At 38.4% G+C, this 24,114-nt stretch overlaps 1 protein-coding gene and 1 long non-coding RNA gene across 6 annotated transcripts; both read right to left on the reverse strand.

Annotated features, from left to right (window-relative positions):
- Positions 1–631: 631 nt before the first annotated feature.
- LOC110940280 lies at positions 632–1,541 on the reverse strand. The gene is made up of 2 exons (XR_002592963.2): positions 1,125–1,541; positions 632–902 (listed from the first exon to the last, which is right to left on the reverse strand). It is a non-coding gene; the product is annotated as an uncharacterized LOC110940280 (long non-coding RNA).
- A 5,333-nt stretch (positions 1,542–6,874) lies between these two features.
- On the reverse strand, positions 6,875–12,507 carry LOC110940278 (late embryogenesis abundant protein At5g17165). Of its 5 annotated transcripts, none has more exons than XR_004893768.1 (5): positions 9,103–12,507; positions 8,976–9,017; positions 7,624–8,241; positions 7,435–7,532; positions 6,875–7,360 (listed from the first exon to the last, which is right to left on the reverse strand). XR_004893768.1 is itself a non-coding variant. In XM_035990476.1 (4 exons), the coding sequence occupies exons 3-4, from the start codon at positions 7,506–7,508 to the stop codon at positions 7,075–7,077; spliced, it is 360 nt and encodes a 119-aa protein (XP_035846369.1). In that variant the 5' UTR covers positions 7,509–7,532; positions 8,976–9,017; positions 9,103–12,485; the 3' UTR covers positions 6,875–7,074. The 5 variants fall into 5 exon arrangements, 1 of the variants encoding a protein (XP_035846369.1); XR_004893769.1 differs by having other exon boundaries at positions 7,624–7,747; positions 9,103–12,506; XR_004893766.1 differs by having other exon boundaries at positions 7,435–8,241.
- Positions 12,508–24,114: the final 11,607 nt, after the last annotated feature.

The raw sequence follows: 24,114 nt of genomic DNA on the forward strand, positions 1-24,114 counted from the left end.
CACAGGGACTATCCGGGAACAAAATATGAAAAGTTTGGGACTATTCAGGTAATTTTAGAAAGTTGGGGACTATAGGTGAAAAAATGCGAAACCACAGAGACTATCCGGGCATTTTTCTCTATATTTGAGGCTTTTTGTTCATTTAGGAATATATTTTTATCGTGATTTTCTATGCTTGGTGGTTTTCAAACCATTTTACGATTATCATTTTTTTTCTTTTAGACCGTTGTGTGTGGGTTTGGGTTAACATGTAGCAGAGATGAGCTCTACCAGGCCACTTCAAAAAAAGTGGGGTGTGGAGGGGGCGTGGGCTAGCTAGCGTGGGTTGACATTTGGCAGCTATTTTTATTTTTTTATTTTTTTATTTTAATCATAGAATTTAATATATTAATTTTAAAAACACCTATTTAATTAATATTAATTAACTACAACAAACAAAATACATTACATCACAAAAAAAAGGATAAATTACACTTTTCGTCCTTTATGTTTGTATCGAATTGCAATGGATAACCTTTAAATTTAATAATTACAGTCACAATCCTTTATTTGGAAAACTCTTTACACATTTCGTCCTTTAACACTAACTAGGTTAAAAATTTAGGTTATGTCTGATCATGTAACTTGCAGATGAGTGTAGATCGGTAATTTTACTCATTTATTTAAAATATATACAATATACACATACAACCCAATCTCTTCTCTAAGCTAATCTCATCTCTTCAACCAACCTTACCACCACCAAATTCAGCCATCACCAGGTCCACCACTAGCGTATCCCAGCCACAACCACCGAATCAAGCCCCACCACCAGCCACCGTTTGCAACCAACCCCCACAACCACCGGATCCGGTCACCACAAACACATCTCTAAACACATACAAACCCACCACTACCGAATTCTGCTTCAGAGATAAATGAACTCAGAATTTTTAACAGTAATCTTTTTGACACCACATTTGACATCAATAATTCTACTAAAACTTCATTTCTTCAAGAGGATGCCATCATAAAAGAGTTCAATTGATAATTACATAAGAAATATCAAAACAATCAATTCTGGTTCAGAAATAAAAGGACGTGCATTTTAAAATATTCATGAAACAGAAATAAAAAAAGCCTACCTTTTTCCTATATTCTTTCTTCAAAAAAGCAGCATCGATTTTCTTATAATGCAATAAGCCTAACGCTTCATAATGATCCGCACACACAATAATTCTTTTCATCTCATTAACTGCATTTACAAAGGTTTTCACCACAGCAACCGGAGTTGATTCCTTCGATTTGTTTATAACAACTGGTGTCGGATCTGGCCATAGCCTCTGACCGCACACAAATTCAACATAATTCTTGCACCAACATACTCGTCTTCATCTTCTAATCAAAAGCCCCAACATCTTAATGTCTAACTATAATTAAAGAAATCGAATTTTGGGATTGTTATAAGAGGGTTGTTTTAGGTTCTTGATTAGTGGGGGTGGGGTTTGGTGGTGATTGCCTCTGGTTGTTTAGAGAGAGAGAGACTTATAGTGTTTAGAGAGAATGAATTTTAATGTTTGGCTAAGCTTATTTAAGTTAAAAAGTACTTTTGGAAAAAAGACTTATTAACTTATGACTTTTTGAAAAGGAGTTTTAAAAAAAAAGTGTTTGGATTAGCTTATGAGGTGAGAAAAGCCAATAAGTCAATAAGTTGTTTTTTAAAAAGTGTTTGGCTTAGCTTATTGATATAAAATGACTAAAAACTAATAAGTCAATAAGTTAGTTCAAAAAATCACAACATTCTAACTTTTCAAAAATGACTTTTTGATGACTTTTTCTCCTTCTCAAAAAGTCATTTTGAAAAGGACTTTTGCATTTGCCAAACACTAAAACTACTTATTGGCTTTTTGATTAAGCCAATAAGCTGGTTGGAAAAGCTTAGCCAAACATGCTCTAGGTATTATTTTTGTGTTGTTTATTAAAATATTTTTTAAATGATTTGGTAATTGGTAAAAAGACTAAATTACCCTTATGTGATTAAAGTTAACTAAAAATTTTAACCAGGTTAATGCCAAAGAACGAATGTTGTAGTGGGTTTTACAAATAAAGGATTGTGACTGTAATTATTAAAGTTAAAGGCTATCCATTGCAATTCTATACAAACATAAAGGACGAAAAGTGTAATTTACCCAAAAAAAAAAATCAATCATCTTCATCGTCGTCTTCAACGTTGTCAAATTTAGGAAGTGCTGAAACATGTACCAAATCAGCTCAAAGATTTGCATTTATTTGTCGTGAGTCGATTAGATTTTGGTTTTCTGTTCTCTGTTGGTCACTAATGTCTTTGTTATCTGATTGGGTCTCGAGTGCACAAAACCATACCCACACTTAACAACTGAGACACTTAGCTGATTCTAGTGTTCCACCGCGGGCCACCCTCACCGATGCAGGACCAGACTAATGCAGACGAGACAACCGTGCGAGTCGCAGTGGCATGCAGCCAATCAACATCTATAAGGCCATGTACCAAGGGACGTCCCACAATCACAATCATGCAGGACACAAAGGTAAACCTGAAAGCAAATGGATAGCCAATCACGTGATGCCAATACATCCCTCCTCAATCTCCACTCACAGCTAAGGGCAAACGAGACAACAAATACATCTGGAAAGCGACGTATAGCAAATCACGACACGCGATCGTACTCCCATCTCTGCGCACACTACCAGCCGTGTTATAGGGGACCAAATGGATATTCCTTGAAAACAACGTCTTGGCCCATCAGCCCATCAACTCATATCCTTCTTTAACCCTTCGGTTATAAATACCAACCTCCACCAAAGGTTTAAGCATCCGATTTCTTGCCCTCTCGCTCTAAACACACACTTGTTTCCTTTCTATCTTGAAAGAACAATTTCTTGTTCTCACACTGGAGTCTGGTTAAGAGAAGAACTATCCTTCTCCTCTTAATGAGTAACGGTGTATTGTTTTGCAGATCATATAGGAAGATCCCAGCTTACGTTGGTCAAGAAGAGGAATAGGAGATAACCTCCGGTCGAGACTCCATTATTGTTCTATCCACAACAGATTTGAACCGGTGTTTCTTCAATTTTTAACTTGCAAAATTTCATTTAGCATTAATTTATGTTGGAATGACTGATTAGTGTTTTTTATGTGTTATTCATACATATACAGTTAACAATGTCGACAATCAAAATAAATCAATTGTGTGTTGATATCGACTGCTTAGAGCGACCGGCTTAGCTTGTTACGCACGTGAACATCTATGCGGAAGGACATGTCACACAATAATTTGTTAGGCACGTGCACGTTTATGCTCAGCTTGTTAGCGTTGGATCATATGCAAAGGATAGATTTTGTGCAAAAGATAGGAAGGATTCTGAAGCATTAATTTTGCAATCAAATGGTTGAGATTAAATGTTATAAGAATCTTACAATCAAGTAATGAAAGCAAGTGTTGCAACAGTAAGAAGTCGCAAAAAATGAATAACCATTATTGTTGACTTTTAAACAAACTTGTCACACGATTTTTAAGCGACCTTAACTTTTTCATACTACACCACATAAATAGGCATTTTATTCTGTTTAATTTGAGTAGGTTGTTGCTATAGTTTTTTTTTTTTAGAAATTAGCATGCGTGATTACATTACATGACGTAGTTATGTAATTTTCCCTATATTCGGAACGTGATTTTTGCATACCCACTACATGAAGTACATGTGTCGTATAGCAGTGAGTTTATTAAAAAAAAACCATAAAAAAGTAGGAAACCAGGGAAATCATAAGTAATGCATGTAAAAAATCTTATAAAAAATCACTTTTACATGTTAAAAAACATTTTTTTTCCTAATCTCTTCCAGAATTTTTGCTTATAAACACACGTAGAAGTCGTTTTCATAAAAATAAAATAAAAAGCAAAATATTTTTTTTACAAAAAATGATGTGATTGGTTTAGTAGGATGACGATAATACATTCGGCAAAAGAAAAACCACAAGAAAATGGTACGTTTAGCATAACCGTAACCAATCATCTCAAGCTAGAGTTGGCAATGGACGGGAGATACGTGACGGTAAATATGATGAATTGTTGTTGAAAACAGGTTGTTCCCCCATGAGGAGATCTTGTTTGATTGGGCTTCGGAAAAAAGTGATCTTCTTTGGTTGGAGAGTCGGTCTCTATAAGATCCCAACTAAAGTTGAATTGGCAGTTCAACCCTTGAAACATCATAACATATTCTCATCAGTTGCTCTTTTGCAAGTCAGGTGTGGTCCTTGGTGTAGAATGGCGATGCAAATCGGTAAAGAAAGATTAAAATATAAAGAGAAGGTAGTAAATGTAAGCCTATAAAGAAGATATAATTCTTGTCACTTTATGGGTAATTTGAAAAATGACTCTGGAAAAGGTGCTTGAGGAGATATTAGAGTTCTCATGTGTGTGGTTAAATAAAAACGAATTTCAACTCGATGGAGTGGAGAAAATGGTGTAATTTTAATTTGACTTTGTAATGCCCTCCTGTTCTTAGTCGGCTGTCTCTTTGGAAAGCAAAGCACCTTTCTTACGGAGGTAGAATTACGTTGTTAAAGTCGGTCTTGAATTCTTTGCCAACATATTTTTTCTCGTTATATAAGGCTCCGGCGAAAGTTTTAGAGATCTTAGAAAGGATGAGGAGGGTATTCTTTTGGGGTGGGTCGGATGTTGACTATCACATGAGTTGGATGGCTTGGGAAAGGGTTATAGCCCCTATTGAGTATGGTGGACTAGGTTTCGGATCTCTTCGTTATTGGAGGAGCCCTATCCCACATCGAAAGAATAAGACCTTCCGGTTGTATTAATAAGATCTTGGGTTACTCCCTCTATCACCAATTGGTTTTAGAGTGGAACCCCATAGACTTCAATATGGTATCAGAGCCACGACTCTATGTCAGCTCCGGTTAAGGCCACGTGTACACCTCTTGACAGACCGGGTTATACGTGCGGGAGGGTATTGGAGGAGCCCTATCCCACATCGAAAGAATAAGACCTTCCGGTTGTATTAATAAGATCTTGGGTTACTCCATCTATCACCAATTGGTTTTAGAGTGGAACCCCATAGACTTCAATATTCGTGATTCAAACCTTGCTATGTTATCGAAATGGTGGTGGAGATTCAAGACGGATAAAGATGGCTTATGGAGAAGAGTTGTATGGGCGTTTCACCATAATAACATATCTTGGGCTCCAGTTCCGGCAAAGATTTCTTTGGCGGGTCCTTGGAAACAAATTGTCGGAATCTACGGTAATCTTAATCAGGTTGGCATAGACCTTTCTAGCGCTATCCGGTGCAAAGTGGGCTGTGGTTTGAAGGTAGCTTTCTGGCTGGATCTTTGGATTGGTAATCAACCACTGTACATAAATTTCTCGCTACTTTTTGCTCTTGAGAAGGTGAAAAACTGTAATGTGGCGGATCGAGTCTCGTGGGAGTTTAATTCGGTGAAGAAGCTGACATGGGACTGGTGTCGGCATGTTATGTCCGAAAGTGAACAGGAAGAATTGACAGAATTGATGCTTCTTCTCTGCGATTTTAACGCATGTATCGGTCCGGATTTATGGGTTTGGAGTCATGATGCTTCGGGAGCTTTTTCTGTGGCTAGTATCAAATGCATCTCCGCGTCGGCTTCGAGATCAGTACCAGAGTATTTATTTTTATGGAATAAACTTGTGCCAAAAAAGGTGGGGATTGTCACGTGGCGTGCCCTGTCGGAAAGACTTCCTACTCGAGCCGCTTTAGCTGCTAGGAATATATACATAGAGGACTCCCGGTGTTTGTTCTGTGGTGAATATGAGGAATCCAGTGAACACATTTTCGTGTCATGTCATTTCTCCCAAACGGTTTGGCTTATTATGACACAATGGTGCAGGATTCCACCCATAATAGCTTTCAGCTTAAAGGATATTATTGACGCATACATCTCTGTCAATGGCAGCAGGAAGAAACAAAAAATTATTAGTGCTATTGTCCAGGTTGTTATTTGGTGTCTATGAAAGATGCGAAATGATGTCCGTTTTGGTCAAGCTATCCCTAGTATTACGAGGGTTGTTGAAGAATCAAAATCGATGGCATATCATTGGATAAAGAATAGATCGGGTCAATCGCAGTGGTCGTGGAATGAATGGCGAAGTTTTAATTTGGCTTTGTAATATAGAATGTACTGGCCTTTTTGGCCTTGTGGTGTATGGTAATTTTGGTGTATGTAGATTTGGTGTCTAGCATCTTGCTAGTTTGATTAAGACCATGTGTAGTGGTAACAACTTATAATGCCCCCATCATGGGGCATTATCCGACACGTGGCGTCCTAGTCAGCAATGGGACATTATAGCAAAAGTGGTGTAGTGGGGATAATGCCCAAATAATGCCCCTTCCAATCATTAAACAAAAAAAAAAAAAAAAAGCAACTTAAATCATATTGGCTGGTCAAACATTGGAATAAATGCCCATTGGCCACATGCAGCACATGGAGCGTTTTCATTATAACGCCAAACATCATTTTCAGAATTTTTTTTTTTTGATATAACGCCTAGTGTAATGGTTAGGGGGGCGTTTTAGGGCGTTATTTTTCAATTTTTTTTTAAAAATCACGCCCCACTACGGGTGGTCTAATAAAATGTTTTGTTGGCCGTTAAAAAAAAAAATACTTCCTTCAATAGATTGCCTTTTCTTAAGAAAAATATATATAAAATCTTTCCTCTATGGTTCGTGTACATTGGAGAAAAGAAAAGTCGTGCTATCCACATAGATGTTATAATTTATTAATATAAAATTGTAAACCTTGGAACTTGAAAAGTATATCATAGCTTTGATAAGCGGTGGAGCTCAAATTACTTTCAATCTGTCCTTAACAGAATTAAACCTTGTTTCGATTAAGTTTTGTTTAGCATAAAAATCAGTAAAAGTAAGTACATAAAATGAAACTTAACTAGCAGCTCAACCTCCTATTTTACTTTTCATTATTGTTACACGTATAAAAGAACCTACTTTTACTAAAACAAAAAAATACACAAGACTCAAAATACAGAAGCATTTCTACAGAAGAAATCATTCAGCAAAGGGATCAACAGGAGGTATCTCGCCTGTGAAGGATTCCGGTGGAGGCGCTTCCAGATCCTCCTGTGGCCGGAAAAACGCCTTCTCATCCAACACCGTTTCCTCCGTGCTGCAACTCACCGCCGGTTCCTCCGACTTCTGTTCACTTGCTGGCACGAACACTCCAGTATCCGGATCAGGCTCCCAGTATTCCTCTGCTGGTTGATCCAACATCTCTTCCACCGGAGGAACCTCATCTTCTACTTCCTTCTCGTATGCTGATTCGTGCAATCTCCGCCTGCACACATCATATTATTTTAGTTAATAAAAAAACGGACTGAATCAAAGGAGGAAGATCGGATCTGAAGTTACCGCGCAGAGCAGATGGAAGAACGAGCGGTGGTTAGAGAGCGGAGGTGCTTGTTGATGACGAGCTTCGCAGCCATGGCGGTGTTTGCTGTATGGATAATCTGGAGGATGGATGGATGGATGGATCGTGTTACTTAAATAGTGAACAGCGTGACCCACCTCAGTTTTTTATATATTTTAAACTATGACCACCTTCAAACGGTTGACACCTGTCTTCTTTAATATATATAATAACTAGAATTGCGACCCGCCGCAATGCGGCGGGGATTCTTTAGTTATAACTAAGTCGATCTAGGACCCGCACGTTATGTTAAACCTGTGAAACGGGAAAAATAGACGATGTAAAAACGTTCACCCACAATTCGCAAAATTTAGAACGAAAAGTAAAAACGTTAAATCAAAGACGCACGTTGCGATGCGTTAAGTCACAAAATTTAGAACGGAGCATAAGGCGAAAAATTTGCGAAAAATGAAAACAATAAAGGACCAAAGTTGAAAGTAAAAAAAGTTGCAAAGATAGATTGCAAAAGATAAAAAGTTTTGGGTTAAAAGTAAAAAAAACAAATAATTTTGGGTTAAAAGTAATTTATGAAATACTTTTGGGTGAAGTAAAAAAAATAAATTTTTTTTGGAAAACCCCCAAAGCCAACGTTACGACAACCATATGCATAACCATTTTTCTTTGAAAACCCCCAAAGCACACCCCGCGTTGCAGCGGGGCGTAAAACGGTGTCAAATAGTACTAATATCACACAACCGTCATCAACCACCAACACTGACTCAACGTAGGGTATGCGTGTTGCGACGAACCTGTCAAACATAGGAAAATAGAGGTAAAAACGTTGAACCACACATGCACGTTGCGTCGTATTAACTCGAAAAATTTAGAACTATACGTAAAACGAAAATTTGCGAAAGATGAAAAGTATAAGTGACAAAAGTTGTGAAGTTAAATTGCAAATAATGAAAAGTTTTGGGTTAAAGTTTAAAAAACAAATTATGTAGGGTTAAAACTGCAAACGGTAAAAACCTTTGGGTTAAAACTAAAAAATCCAGGGTTTTTTTTTGGAAAATGCCCAAAGTACAATGTACAACTCATAATGCACTACAAAGTTGCTTCTTTATATATGGAATAATAATAATTAGGAATAAGCCTACACGCATGCGTCGCACGAAATAAAAAGTTTATCGTTCTTACATAAGTACATTATTTACTGTACTAGAAAATACTCTATTGCGAATACAAATCGCTTTTAACATAAATTAACAGCTTTCTGTACAGAAAAAAAGGCAAAGTATTTTGAAATTTACATTGGCACTATACATAATACAAATTAACAGCTTTCTGTACAGAACTTTGTAGTTTCATTGTCGATGATTAGTTAAACTAACACAGAGCACTGATTAGCATTGAAGGAAGCCTAATATATGCATATGAAAAACTAAATGAATTCCCAACAAAACAATGTCTGCTCTACAATCCCATCAAAATACAAACAACAAACCGAAGATAAGAACTAAACGAAAGTTATAAAAGCACTAACTTGAATTGCTGCTAACCACTTCCGAAGCTTTCAATTCACCCTCTGCAAATCAAATAAGAATAAAGTCACAAAAATTAGAAATCACATACTCTTTTAAATACCAATGTAACAAATTCACACTGTATACCATGTAGAGCATCCAGAATAAAGGCATAAATTTGCACACAACCCATTCTCGGGTTTTCTTACATCTTGAAAAATCATTGTTGACCGCCGGTAATCACCCCCATAGCCATAACAACGCCACCACCGCTGTTCCACATATAAAGAAAAGACAGTTTCAACCTCCTCTAATATCTTCATAGAGTTCGCCTCATTATTAAAAACTTGGTCATCTCAGATGCACCACAAGACTGTAAGAACTACTCGATGATTCGAAGAAGCTTGCAATGTGATCTCATATGAGAATTTAACCAGAGGTAATTGACCCACTCGCTTATCGCAGAACATGGGGATTTTGTACCACAATAAAACCTGTCGCCACACATCACTCACCAACCCACAAATGATAAAAAGGTGATCCACCTGTAAAAGGGTTTCACCAAAGGCCGATTTTGAAAGTTGTTGACCCAAACCGAAGCGATTTGGAGAAAAAAACCCGAATGCGCACCTCTAGGTAAATGTGCATGTACAATTCTTATCTCATGTGATAAAGAAAGGTTTGTTCTCACCCATAGTTATTAATAGCGAATAGCGACAAGGGACCTATATGTTTACATAGCAAATAGCGACAAATAGCGACCGCTATTTTATAAATAGCGATACACTCGAAAAAGAATGTTGAAACTTTTTATATGTATATTATATCAAAATACTTTGGTATATATGCTATTTTACATGTATATTTAACAAAAACCTATAAATCCAGCTATTTTATAGCTATATCTAATTGCTATTTACATCAAATAGCGACACTTGGTCGCTATGACCCGAATAGCGACACTTGTTTGGTTCTATATTCAACACGAAGATCTTCAGATCTTGAGGGACATATGAAATAGAGTTTTGAGGCTCAGATATATAATAATAAGAATTTGTTGTCGAAACCGCCATGGCTGCAATCACGTAAACAAATACATACCAACCGGGTTGCCAAGCCAAGATACGGATCCGATTTGTAAAATCCAAGTTTGCTCAAAATAATTTCCATCGTCATAGCCTTTTTAAATGGAACAACAGCAGCAACATAATCAAGATCAATCATCCTCCAATGCCATAAAAGGAGAGAGGTGTTTAATCAAACATATCATGTGACGAAATCATGGGCTCATATTCAATCGGTTGATCAATGGCAAGAGATACTGCGATAGGCAACTCTCCTCTGCGAAACCTAGATCTCTCTCTCTAGCCAGAGCCTCATTCCTCTGAGCAAACCCACAACTTTGTTTTAACATGGATTAATTAAACCTCTCAAAAAGAAATCACATCGAAACAGAAGGCAAACGGGCAACAAGCCGCATCACTAACCCTTTTTGGATAGAAAAACAAGTCTTTTTAAAACAACATTCATAGATCGAGTAAATCAGCTGACAGATAAGAGGCTCAGATCTGTTGTAGTCAGATATAGGACGCCCAAATCCGCCATGGCTGCGATCGCAGTTGCTATCTGGATTGCCCCGCCAAGATACGGATCGGGTCTCCATACTCCTATTTTGCTCAAAAATCATTTCATCATCACCGCCTCATAACAACATTGTACCAGCAAAGGCGCCAGATTATGATCCGTAAACACAGAACAACATGAAGATCAAGTGTTTGTTTGTTTGAAAGATAGACAGACAGAGTAGCTCAGTTGGTTAGGGCGAATCAGCATCAAAATCATAGGATCAAATGGCAAGAGGAAGTTACCCTCAGAAACCTCCTCAATCTCCCCTAAGTCTCAATTCACATGAGAATAACACAATGTAACACCTCATCTTATATTTTAAGGCGGTTATAATAAATGTTGAGGTGAACAAAAAAACAGTTTTGACCCGACCCGACCCAAAACCGATTATGAAACAGGTTTGGTGAAACTGGTCCCCGTTTCAAACCTACCACCGGCTCGAGAACTTATCCCTTGAAACCAGTTAATAACCAGAACTAGTTTCAAACCAAACCAAACCAAACCAAACCGATCCTTTTCCACTTGTAAACCGGTTTCACCAAATACCAGTTTTGACAATTGTTGACCCAAACCAAAACAATTCCAACCTGAACTGGTTTAGGAAAAAACCAAAATGTGCACCTCTTGGTAGATAGATGTTCTTATCTCCAAGGATAAAGATTTTGAGGCTCAGATATGTTATCATCGGAATTTATTGTCGAAATCCGCCATGGCTGCAATCACAGTTGCATGTCTCAAATACATACAGACTGAGTTGCCTAGCCAAGATACGGATCAGATCTGTAAATTCCGATTTTGCTCGAAATAATTTCCATCATCACAGCCTTTACAAATGAAACAACAGCAGTAGCAGCATCAATAGAACTATGCAGTTAATGAGGTAAAAAATGGATATCGTTCAAGGACCGATACATGAGATATAGGTTATCGCGGTGGGATATCGGTGATTTTAATATGATGCATAATAATTTATATATATAGCAATTTAACATTAACAGTTCAGTATACTCTCCTACCATTAACAAATTAACCTTTTGCAACTTGCAAAACACTAACAATTGTAGCAAGTAGGAACTGATTAAGACTTAAAACACTAATAGCAGCAATAAGAAGAAAGACGAATGGTAGAACTAAGAAGAAAGGTACCGAAATCAGAAAAATCGTGATATATCAGTTGAATATCGTCAATATCGCCGATAATCAGTTAATCAAATGGTTAGAGATAATTCTAAGCTTTAAATCCTCTGAGCAAATTCACTAACTTCTTAGCATAGTTCATCTAGGGTTTGTTCAACTTATTTATAATGATATTCCTATAGCTGTAGACAAATCGTTGCACTACATTAAATAAACTGGAACACATTTTTTTTTGTAAAAAATCAACGAAAACTTGTAGAAGAAAAACTCAAGAGGCTCAGATATGTTAACAATCAAAACAAAGAAGAACAAACCGCCATGGCTGCAAACGTCACGTTTGCTACATATAGAAGCCTCCGTAGATTACCCCGCCAAGATACGATCTGTTTCAACCTTTGTTCGATTCGCTCAGACAACAACTAGAAAGTCATCATCATTGCCTCTAAAATCATTGCTGTTTTTTCTTCATAATTTAGCCTCTACGAGAAACAAGACCAAAAGAATACCGATATGTTTCATCGTATTTGGGGGAAATGACAGTTGAAAGAGGCAACAAACAAGCACAAAGATTACAGGATCGAAAATGTATGGTAGAGTAGTAGACTGAAGACATAAGCAATACATATGGGTGTTGAATGTTGGGGGGAAATCGAAGATCATGGGCTGCAGAAGGGGGCAACACCCAACCCAACCCTTCCCTCTGCTGCCTTCTCACTTCTCTCTTGTTGTCTGAGCTTTCGGTTTCCCCCAAACCCTCATCTGTGTACTGGACCTCTGCTTTTATTTGTTTTAGATGATCGACTTTTTTTTTTTTTTTTTTTTTGTTTTTTTTTTGTTGTCAAACTTCACTTTTGGTGTGACGTGTGAAGTAACGAGGATGTGATGGTCATCTATACTTTTTCTTTTTTTTTTTTTAAGAAAAATTGGTATTTAATAAACCAATATTTGCTCAGTTGGTAAATAATAATTCAACCTACAGAATTAGTACATAATAATCCTACATATCAATATGTTGGTACTCAATGAACCTCCGTTAGTTTTTTTTAACTGAAGTTAGTTTTTAAGTTTTATTTATTACACAAACAGTCCCTGTAGTTGTAATTTACTAGTTTTAACTATGAGTTAATAGCCAAAATGGTCCCTGAGATTAATAGCCACATCACCGCCACCATCACCACCGCCACCGCCACCACCACCGCCACCACAGCACCGCCATCACCGCACCGCCACCACCACCACCACCATCGCCACAGCACCTCCACCACCGTAACCATCGCCACATCACCACCGCACCGCCACCACCACCACCACCATCGCTAGAGCTGTTGGATCTGTGATGTTTTTGGTCAGTCATCGTCTGTTGCTGCATCTGAATTCAAACCCCTTAGGCGTCGATGATCAAAGACAAAGATGGTGGTGGTGGCGGTGCGGTGGTGGTGGCGGTGCGGTGGTGGTGGTGGCGGTGCTGTGGCGATGGTGGTGGTGGCGGCGGTGGTGGTGGTGGTGGTGGCGGTGCGGTGGTGGTGGTGGTGGTGGCGGTGGTGGTGGTGGCGGTGCTGTGGCGATGGTGGTGGCGGTGGTGGTGGCGGTGGCGGTGGCGGTGCTGTGGCTATTAACCTCAGGGACCATTTTGGCTATTAACTCATAGTTAAAACTAGTAAATTACAACTACAGGGACTGTTTGTGTAATAAATAAAACTTAAAAACTAACTTCAGTTAAAAAAAACTAACGGAGGTTCATTGAGTACCAACATATTGATAGGTAGGATTATTATATACCAATTCTGTAGGTTGGATTATTATTTACCAACTGGGCAAAGGTTGGTTTATTAAATACCAATTTTCCTTTTTTTAACGGCGATTTGAATAATTAAAGAACTATTGTAATATTGTATCATCAACGGAACTACCCAATCATATTCATCTCTATTAGACATAATGCTTAGGCCACATGGGGCCGTGCGTTATAGCATCATGGAAACCATTTTCAACGCGTGATAGGATGTTTTTTCCACCCCCACAACAAAGTTCCACCCGTTATATTTTCACGGAAATCAATTTTCGTTATTTTCTTCACGCGTTATGGTTTTATTTTGTGAGTGTAATTGTTGGTTGGGGGGAAATTGTTGGGTATGGTGGTGAGTGATGACCACCCCCACTAAAAAAGTTGTGAGTGATGCAAAAATGGTTGCTGACATGGCGGAACTTGATTGGTGCTTGTGAGTGATAAAATTCTATCACTAGTGACCACCACCCCTCCCCTTATACACCAATTCATAAGAAAACCCAATAAATTAAAATGTATATATATATATATATATATATATATATATATATAATATATTATAATGTATGAGAGAGAATTAGTTTAAGATACAAAAGGTTAAAAGAACTTTTTTCTTCTTAATTCATAAGATACAACCCTAAAATGAGGGTAAATTCATCTTTTAAACACCAATGACATTTTAATCCTCTCATCTTATTACACTTTAATCCATCAGTTTTAACAAAATTATGGAAAACTAGGTAAAGTAGTTATGGTCTTCCCCCTTAGGCCACTCGTAATGGGGCGGTATACCGCGGTGGAGGGTGTCATAGCGCCCGGCCACACCGTTACGACCGGCGTTATGGGTTGATTGTTTTGTGTCCTCGTGAAGATCATAACGCTGGAGAAAGTTTATGTTTTCAAATAACGACCGTTGAACGGTCAGGTTAATTAAAAAAATTCTTTTAAATTTTTATATATAATCACCCTTTCAACTCATTTAAAAAAAAAAACCAACACACTAACACACTCTCAAACCATCTTCTCTCTATTTTTATTTTATAAATATCTAGGTTTTTATAAAATACATCCCTACAACCGCGGTTTTATTTCTCCACATTCTAGTGCGGACACGAACCAAACAACCACTCCTAGCCATTCTGTTTCTCCGGTTCCCACTCGACCCACCCCCTACGGATCCGGTTTTGTTGAGTACAATCAACATCAAACCGGGTTCATGAAGCTATTGAACCAACCCCTCTCATGGGACCCGAATCCATACGGTTGGAATCCGAATCACATGGGAGGAATCGGGTAGTCTCAAGCCTTCGACTGGCCACTACGCGAGCCCGACTTCGTCCCGGATACACAACCGGTAGTAGAGGAGGCGTAACAAAACAAAACCAAACGCAACCATAAAAAGAAAACCGAAACCCGAACGAAAAAAATGTGCAACCATGGGATGATAAAGAGGAGTACGCATTAACTCGAGTTTGGCTCGACGTGTCAGAGGACCCAGAAATAGGTAATATTTTTTGTATTAATTTTTTTGTTTTTTAGCAAACAACCAAAATAAAACCGTCTTTTGGAACTGAATCCGATAACTATTTTTGGGGCTCATGGCTAGGGGGATAGCTACCGGCTACCGGATTCAATATCGGGCAAGTGGACCGATATCAAAAAAAAGTGTACAAATTTTCAATCTGTTTACCAACGGGTAATAAACGGATGGAAAAGTGGTCATATCGACGAGGACATTACACAAGCCGCCTTAATAGAATATCAAGCGGGTCAACGTAATTTCTCATACTTGAAGTGTTGGCAAATTCTTCGTAATAGCAACAAATGTGCCAACGTCCCTACCATGGTAGGAACTACTTCGGGTCGGTCGGCAAATAAAAGGCCGTCAAAAAGATCAAAAATCAACAAGTTGGTTGAACTCGAAACGCCAACATCTGACGCTCGAAACACAGACTCAAACGATGTTAATCCATTATTCACCGGGGAGGAAGGGGCGGATGAGCTGGCGGAAGAGCTAGCATAACTCGTCGGAAGAAGAAGCGGTGCAAGATCGAGGAGGCCGGAGTCATCGTCAGTGGGATCCGACTTGACTAACGCCTTTTCGGAGATGAACCGACGCCTTCAAGACACACATGAACTAGGGGCTCAACGTATGGAAGAGAACCGGAAAATGACCGAGATCATGCGGGATAGACAATGGGCTCAAGACTTTGAATTCTACTCAAAACCGCACGACCGCCTAACCGAAAAGCGTTGAAGATGGCGATACAACAAAAGGAGCGAATCGAAAGAAATATAATCTTTGAGTTTTTTTTTATTTTATTGTAATGTTTTTTTTTTAATTTTATTGTAATGTTTTTTAATTTAATGAAATGGTTTTTTTTTTTCTTTTTTTAATGGTTTTTAATTTTATAAAGTTAGAAATTAATTATAAAAGAACTAAAAATTAATAATTGTGAAATGATGAGTATGGGGCTTTATGTCTATATCGTCTTGTGATATAAAGCCCCCCCCCCCCCCTTATGCACTTTTTGCCACTTGTCGCATAATGCTCCCTAAAGGGCTTTATGACTACACATGGTTTTATAAAAGCTAACTACCCCTACGATTTTTAAACGCCGTTGCTTTTTCTTATGTAAATATTTTTTATAAAAAATTACATCATAAAAACAATCTTTTGTTCTCTTTAATGAGTATAGTATATCTATAGTTTTTTTAATTAAAAAATATATATATTACGTGATTAACGGTATGGGTGAACAATAAAATGGAAAAAGTTTGAAAAATACGGAATGTTACAATATCAATGTCAATTTTAAACATAAAACCCTTTCTTTTCATCCACCCGATCTATGACAACCGACAAAAATTCATGGTAATTTCGTACAACTTAACGACTATTTATACTTTAGTGGCGTTCATTTGTGGCTTAATTTATGCATAATTAGGTCATACAAGTCTAACATTTGTAGGACATGTTTAAACTTGACAATTGATATTGTTACTATCGTCGCGTCGTGAGAAAACGAATACAATGTCCTAATATGTTGGCGAAAAATGTTGAAATCACTATTCACCTGAACACACTATTCATGCCAGCAAGTTCAAAAACCGTCTGAAACAACTAACGAATGATACGAAAGCGTATCATCACAAATGTATACACTAAAAACTGTTACATACCAAACAGGAGAACACAACCCAAAAGACTAGTCTGTTGGGTGAGAGAGCCCATTTGGTATATAAACCCCACATCAGTTACCCATACAACCGATGTGGGACAAGTCCCATACCTTGCAATGGTATTAGTCCATAACAATCGACCCTCCTTAAGGGCCAACGTCCTTGTTGGTCACGGCCATGTTGGTCACGGCTGGCTCTTTCCAGGCCACCACTCCGAGCCTCGTTGGTCACGGCCACGTTGGTCACGGATGGCTCTCTCCAGGCCACCACTCCGTGGGCTACCACTCCGAGTTCTGGCTCTGATACCAATGTTACATACCAAACAGGAGAACACAACCCAAAAGACTAGTCTGGTGGGTGAGAGAGCCCATTTGGTATATAAACCCCACATCAGTTGCCCATACAACCGATGTGGGACAAGTCCCATACCTTGCGATGGTATTAGTCCATAACAAAAACCCTAATTAGGGATATCATTTGCCACAATACTTTAATTTTCCGGAGAATGCCCAAGTTTATAAATTGTCTGATCCGTACCATAATCTAACAATTACATTTTGTCCGCAACATAAAAATTCAGCATTTGCAATATCCATAAAGCTTGTGAATGATGATAATAGTCTTAAACAAACCCGAGGATATCAATTGAAAATCAAAGACATTATTGCCGGTATTGTCACGCATTTTTCATACACTGTCCAGTAACGACCCGACAACTAAACTAGTGAATAAACTATCATCCTAACACCAAAATTTCTAACTTAGTGAACTAGTTAAGACTAGTTACTACCCTAAACTACCATTAGTGGCCTAATGATGCAAGAATCCCATTAATTACATAAATATCTGAACATGAGAATTATATGCACATGTCTAAATTATATATAAAAAAATAAAATAACCTACTCCCCCATACTCCCAATTTCGGCCCAAATGGGGCCACACCCTCAACCTACAACTTAGAGAAAATGATGGATATGAGCATGGTAGGAGGATTTGATTTTTGACCATAAGCTACAAGATCTTTAAAATCACCTTATCACATTCTACACACTTTACCACTTCACAAAAATTCACAACAACCTCCCTCTTGCTCTCTCTTGTTTACGGCACACCCACCACCACTTCACCCTTCCATTTTCAAGCTCCAAACACTACATTTTAAGCACTATAACACACTTTCAAGGAGATCTAAGCAAGATTCAAGCCATGAAGAACCGCTAGGAGCTTGTTCTTGCCATTTGGAGCTTTCACATCTTCACATTTTCTTCATCTTCTTCATCCAAGAGCTTCCTAGCCTTGTGCTAGTTGTAAGATCTCTTCACTTCATTTTCATGCTTGTTATGTTAAGTAGATCATAGATGTACAGTTTGATTATCTTGAACATCATGAAAAACAAAGCTTAAAAACCCTATAAATATAACACTATGTATATTATATGAAATATTCAATTAATGTAAGGGTTTACATTAATTCCTAGAAAAGTAGTTCCATTGTGTTACTAGTGTTTATAAATTGAATGAGTGTTACAGTGGCAAATGAGACGCTAGGGGTAACAACAGGAAAGACCAATGGGTATAAGGAGTCCTGGTGGTGGAATGAAGATGTGCATGCCAAAATAAAGGCTAAGCAACAGAGTTTTAGAGATCTTTTGAGGTGCACAGTTGAGGAGGAGCGACTGAGGGTGAGGGAGATATACAAGAAGGCAAAAAGAGAAGCGAAAAAGGCGGTGACCGAGGCAAAAAATACAGCCTATAAACAAATGTATGAACGTTTGGAAACGAAAGAGGGGGAACATGATATGTTCAAGATTTCAAAAGCTAGGGAGCGAAGAAGACAAGACCTAGGAGTGGTAAAGTTTATCAAAGGAGAGGATGGAAGTGTTCTAGTCAAGGCACATGACATTAAGTTGAATTAAGTTGAGATGGCAAACCTACTTCCATAATCTTTTCAACAACGGTAGGGCTTACCAACAAGATAGCAGCAATCCCAGGAATCAAAGACGACAACAGAATAATTGCTACTGCAGTAGGATCACGCATGAAGAGGTGAGGATGGCACTTAAGAAGATGGGAAGAGGCAAGGCAGTAGGTTTTGACAACATACCGATTGAGGTGTGGAAGTGTTTGGGGGAAGAAGGAGTCCGATGGTTAACAATTTTGTTCAATAGTATTTTCAAGACCGGAAAAATGCCAGATCAGTGGAGGAGTAGTGTCGTGGTGCCTTTATACAAGAACAAAGGAGATGCTCAATGTTGTGGGAACTACAGAGGAATCAAATTGCTAAGTCACACTATGAAGCTCTGGGAGAGGGTAATCGAAACTAGAATTAGAAGAGAAACGCAGGTTTCAGTAAACCAATTTGGATTCATGAAAGGGAGGTCAACTACAGAAGCGATACATATTCTAAGGAAATTGATGGAAAAATATAGAGCGAAGAAGAAAGATCTACATATGGTGTTCATCGACCTTGAAAAGGCATATGACACTGTCCCACGGCAACTGATTTGGGATAGTTTGGAGGGACGAGGGCTACCTGGGAAGTATATAGATATAATTAAGGATACATACGATAGAACGGAAACTAGTGTCCGCGCGCCTGTAGGGGATACAAACTTCTTTCCTGGGGAGGTAGGACTCCACCAAGGGTCTGCGTTGAGCCCTTTTCTTTTTGCGGTGGTCTTGGATGAGTTGTCCAAGTTGATCCAGGAGACAGTTCCGTGGTGCATGCTTTTTGCAGACGATATTGTGTTGATTGCAGAAACTAAACAGTGCCTGAACGCGAGGGTAGAGGAGTGGCGAGTCGCTCTAGAGGGAAAGGGCCTAAGGATTAGTCAATCTAAGACCGAGTATCTACACTATGATTTCAGTGGTGTAGCCGATGACGATGACACCCAAATCACCATTGAGGACCAATTGGTCCCGCAGGCAACTCAATTTAAATATTTGGGGTCGTTCGTACAAAGGGATGGTGACATAGATAGTGATGTAACCCATCGCATACAGACTGGCTGGTGTAGATGGAGGGCAGCCAGTGGAGTACTGTGCGATAGGAGGTTCCCAACTAAACTAAAGGGGAAATTTTACAGGGTAGCAGTTAGGCCAGCTATGCTTTATGGAACAGACTATTGGGGTATCAAGAAGACACAAGTGCGCAAGATGGAGGTAGCAGAGATGAGGATGCTGAGGTGGATGTGTGGACACACGAGGTTGGATCGGATAAGAAATGAGGTTTTTAGGGAGAGATTAGGAGTGGCTAGTATATCGGATAAGAGTAAGAAGGGGAGATTGCGATGGTTTGGGCATGTGAAGCGGAGGCAAACGACAGCACCAGTTAGAGTAGTGGAAACTCTTACTGTGGAAGGGAGGAAAGGAAGAGGCCGACCCAAACTGACATGGGAAGAGCAGATTAGGCATGATTTACTAGAGTTGCATCTTTCTGAGGACATGGTCCATGATAGGACTTCGTGGAGGCGTAGGATTAGGGTTAAGGACTTTTAGAGGATATTGCAGGAAGGTCTTATGTGTATTTTAGAAACGTAAGTTTTTCTTATTCTTTAAGTGACTTAACCGGTGATTGACTTCTTGTGTACATGCCCGAATGATGTTCTATGCTATTATACACGATTTACATTATACTGTGTCAATCTGATCACTAGCTTGGTGTAGGTGACTTCTTTTTTCTATATTCTTTGACTTGATGTGTTGGTTTGCTGTCCGTTTTGGAGCCGGGGGTCTCTTCTGGAAGCAGCCTCTCTATCCCCGGGGATAGAGGCAAGGTCTGTCTATATCCCGCTCTCCCCAGACCCTATGAGTAGCATGGCTATTTGGGATTTACTGGGTATGATTGTTGTTGTTGTTGCATATTCTTTTAAATACCAATGTAACAAATTGTTCTTAAAAAACTTGAACTTGGAATAAATTCACATTGTATACCATGAGAGCATCCAGAATAAAGGCATAAATTTGCGCATAACCCATTCTCGGGATTTCTTAAAGCTTGAAAAATCATTGTTGACAGACGGTAATCACCCCCATAGCCATAACAACGCCACCACCGCTGTTCCACATATAAAGAAAAGACAGTTTCAGCCTCCTCTAATATCTTCATAAAGTTCGCCTCATTATTAAAAACTTGGTCATTTCAGATGCACCACAAGACTGTAAGAAGAACTACTCGACGATTCGAAGAAGCTTGCAATGTGATCTCATATGAAAATTTGACCGGAGGTAATCGACCCACTCCCTTATCGCAAAACATGGGGATTTTGTAATAAAACCTGTCGTCACACATCACTCACCAACCCACAAATGATAAAAAGGTGATCGACCTCTTCCGGGAGGACACAGCGTAGAAGAGATATCCATCCGACATATGAATTTTGAACATCCATTTTATTGAAAAAAAAAAAGCTACGGGCAGGGAGCTGAAGCAAAACAATATACAAATAAAAAAATCAAGAAACAAATACAGAATGCAAACACATAAAAATTTTAAATAGACCCATGCTTGCACTAATCAGAGACCAAAATTGTAGTATAATCACATATACAGCTAGAATGTTAATCAAACACTGCATGATCGTAATTCAAAAAAGTTATTCAATGCAAAAACCAGTTACCTAACATCTACATGATCGAATATAAATTTGCGTCTGTTGTGGAACGAAGGCTCAGATATGTTGCAATGGAACTTGTTCGGCCCAAATCTGGCATGGCTGCAATCGCAGTTGCAAGTGAATATCAAACTCCACAGACAACAATTGTCATCTAAAACTGGTTCGGGTTTAATCCAGTTTTAACTTGGTTGACCAAATCAAAACCGGTTTTAAACCCAATCCAGTTTTTATTTTTATTTTTTTTATTTTATTTTATTTTTTTTAAAGAACCCAGGTTGTGCACCTTTAGAATATTGCCCAGCCAAGATACAGATCAGATCCACAAACTTCGCATTTGCTCACTACATTATATCATCACAGCCTCCCACTTTTCACACAATTAGAAGCAGAAAAAAAGGCAAACGGAGACGGGCGAAATCCTCATTCACTTGATCAAAATTCAAAACACAATATAACAAACACCTCAGATTTTGTTATAATCATGAGTTGTCAAAATCATGGGCTCATTCCTCTTAGCAAATTCAGTTTTATCAAAGTCAAAAAAAACCCCACATGAAAGAGTTGTACAAATTATAAAAAATCAAACGAAAGGTTTGTTCTCAAATCTCACTTCCCTCTCGTCTGTTCAACATGAAAATCTTCAGATCTTGAGGGACATATGAAAGAGTTTTGAGTCGAAATCCGCCATGGCTGCAATCACAGTTGCATGTGTCAAATTCAGAGTTCATTGTCTCTTAAAACAAACACATACCAACCGAGTTGCCTAGCCAAGATACGGATCCGATATGTAAATTCCGAGTTTGCTCAAAATAATTTCCATCGTCATAGCCTTTTTAAATAGAACAGCAGCAGCAACTTCATCACTCATCATCATCAATCATCCTAAGAAAATGCCGCCAGTCGCAACTCATAGTTGATGAGAGGAGCAAATGGCAAGAGGGAAGTTACTCTATGAAACCGGCCTCCTCACTCTCACCTGAGCCTCAATTCACTTGAGCATAACACCTCATCTCATCACTTAAGGCGAGTTTTTACCTGAACTGAAACCGATCCTTCTCCACTTATCAGTTTAAGAACTCCCTTGAAACAAGTTAAAATCCAGAACTATTTTCCACCTGTAAACTGGTTTTATCAAATACCAGTTTGACCATTGTAGACCCAAACCGAAACGATTTCAACCTGAACCGGTTAGGGATTAAAAAACCTCTAGGTAGAAAGATACTCTTATCTCCAAGGATAAAGGTTTTGAGGCTCAGATATGTTATCGGAATTTATTGTCGAAATCTGCCATGGCTGCAATAACAGTTGCATGTATCAAATACATACAGACTGAGTTGCCTAGCCAAAATACGGATCAGATCTGTAAATTCCGATTTTGCTCGAAATAATTTCCATCATCACAGCCTTTACAAATGAAACAACAACAGTAGCAGCATCAACATAACTATGCAGTTAATGTGGTAAAAAAAAAAAAAAAAAGGATATCGTTCAAGGACCGATACATGAGATATAGGTTATCGCGGTGGGATATCGGTGATTTTAATATGATGCATAATAATTTATATATATAGCAATTTAACATTAACAGTTCAGTATACTCTCCTACCATTAACAAATTAACCTTTTGCAACTTGCAAAACACTAACAATTGGAGCAAGTAGGAGCTGATTAAGACCTTAAACACTAACAGCAGCAATAAGAAGAAAGACGAATGGTAGAACTAAGAAGAAAGGTACTGAAATCAGAAAAACCGGTGATATATCAGTCGAATATCGGTCAATATCGCCGATAATATCAGTACCGATATTTTACATAGGGACTGTGAAATATCAGCGATTTAACTGCATAGCAACATAATCACCACCACCATCATCATAATTATCAATCATCCATCAAGCCCATAAAAGGAGAGAGAGTTGTTTAATCAAACATCTCATATATGACGAAATCATGGACTCATATTCAATCAGTTGATCAAATGGCAAGAGATCGGCAACTCTCTCCCATGAAACCTTGACCTCTCTCGCCGGAGTCTCATTCATCTGAGCAATTTAACTTTCAACTTATTCATACTTCAAATCTAACCATAGACAAGATTGAGCTTTCGGTTTCCCCCAAACCCTCATTTCTCTATTCGAGCTCTGCTATTATCGTATAGATGACTGACTTGTGATTTCTAATCAAGCATATTAGGCAACTAAACCAAATCAGTTAATCAAATGGTTAGAGATAATTCTAAGCTTTAATCCTCTGAGTAAATTCACTATCTTTTTAGCATAATTCATCTAGGGTTTGTTCAATTTATTTATAAGGATATTCCTGTTGCTGTAGACAAATCGTTGCACTACATTAAGTAAACTGGAACACTTTTTTTTTTTTTTTTTTTTTTTTGTAAAAAATCAACGAAAACTTGTAGAAGAAAAACTCAAGAGGCTCAGATATGTTAATAATAATCAAAACAAAGAAGAACAAACCGCCATGGCTGCAAACATCATGTTTGCTTCAAATAGAAGCCTCCGGAGATTACCCCGCCAAGATACGATCTGTTTCAACCTTTGTTCGATTCGCTCAGACAACAACTAGAAAGTCATCATCATTGCCTCTAAAATCATTGCTGTTTTTTCTTCATGATTTAGCCTCTACGAGAAACAAGACCAAAAGAATACCGATATGTTTCATCGTATTTGGGGGAAATGACAGTTGAAAGAGGCAACAAACAAGCACAGAGATTACAGGATCGAAAATGTATGGTAGAGTAGTAGACTGAAGACATAAGCAATACATATGGGTGTTGAATATTGGGGGGAAA

Source organism: Helianthus annuus, chromosome 5 (genome assembly GCF_002127325.2).
Source record: "Helianthus annuus cultivar XRQ/B chromosome 5, HanXRQr2.0-SUNRISE, whole genome shotgun sequence".
NCBI classification, from domain to species: Eukaryota; Viridiplantae; Streptophyta; class Magnoliopsida; order Asterales; family Asteraceae; genus Helianthus; species Helianthus annuus.

Coding starts and splice junctions, on each gene's coding strand:
- LOC110940278 (XM_035990476.1), bottom strand. CDS start 7,508: ATGGCTGCGAAGCTCGTCATCAACAAGCACCTCCGCTCTCTAACCACC. Junction 7,361..7,434: donor TCTTCCATCTGCTCTGCGCG/GTAACTTCAGAT, acceptor TGATGTGTGCAG/GCGGAGATTGCACGAATCAG.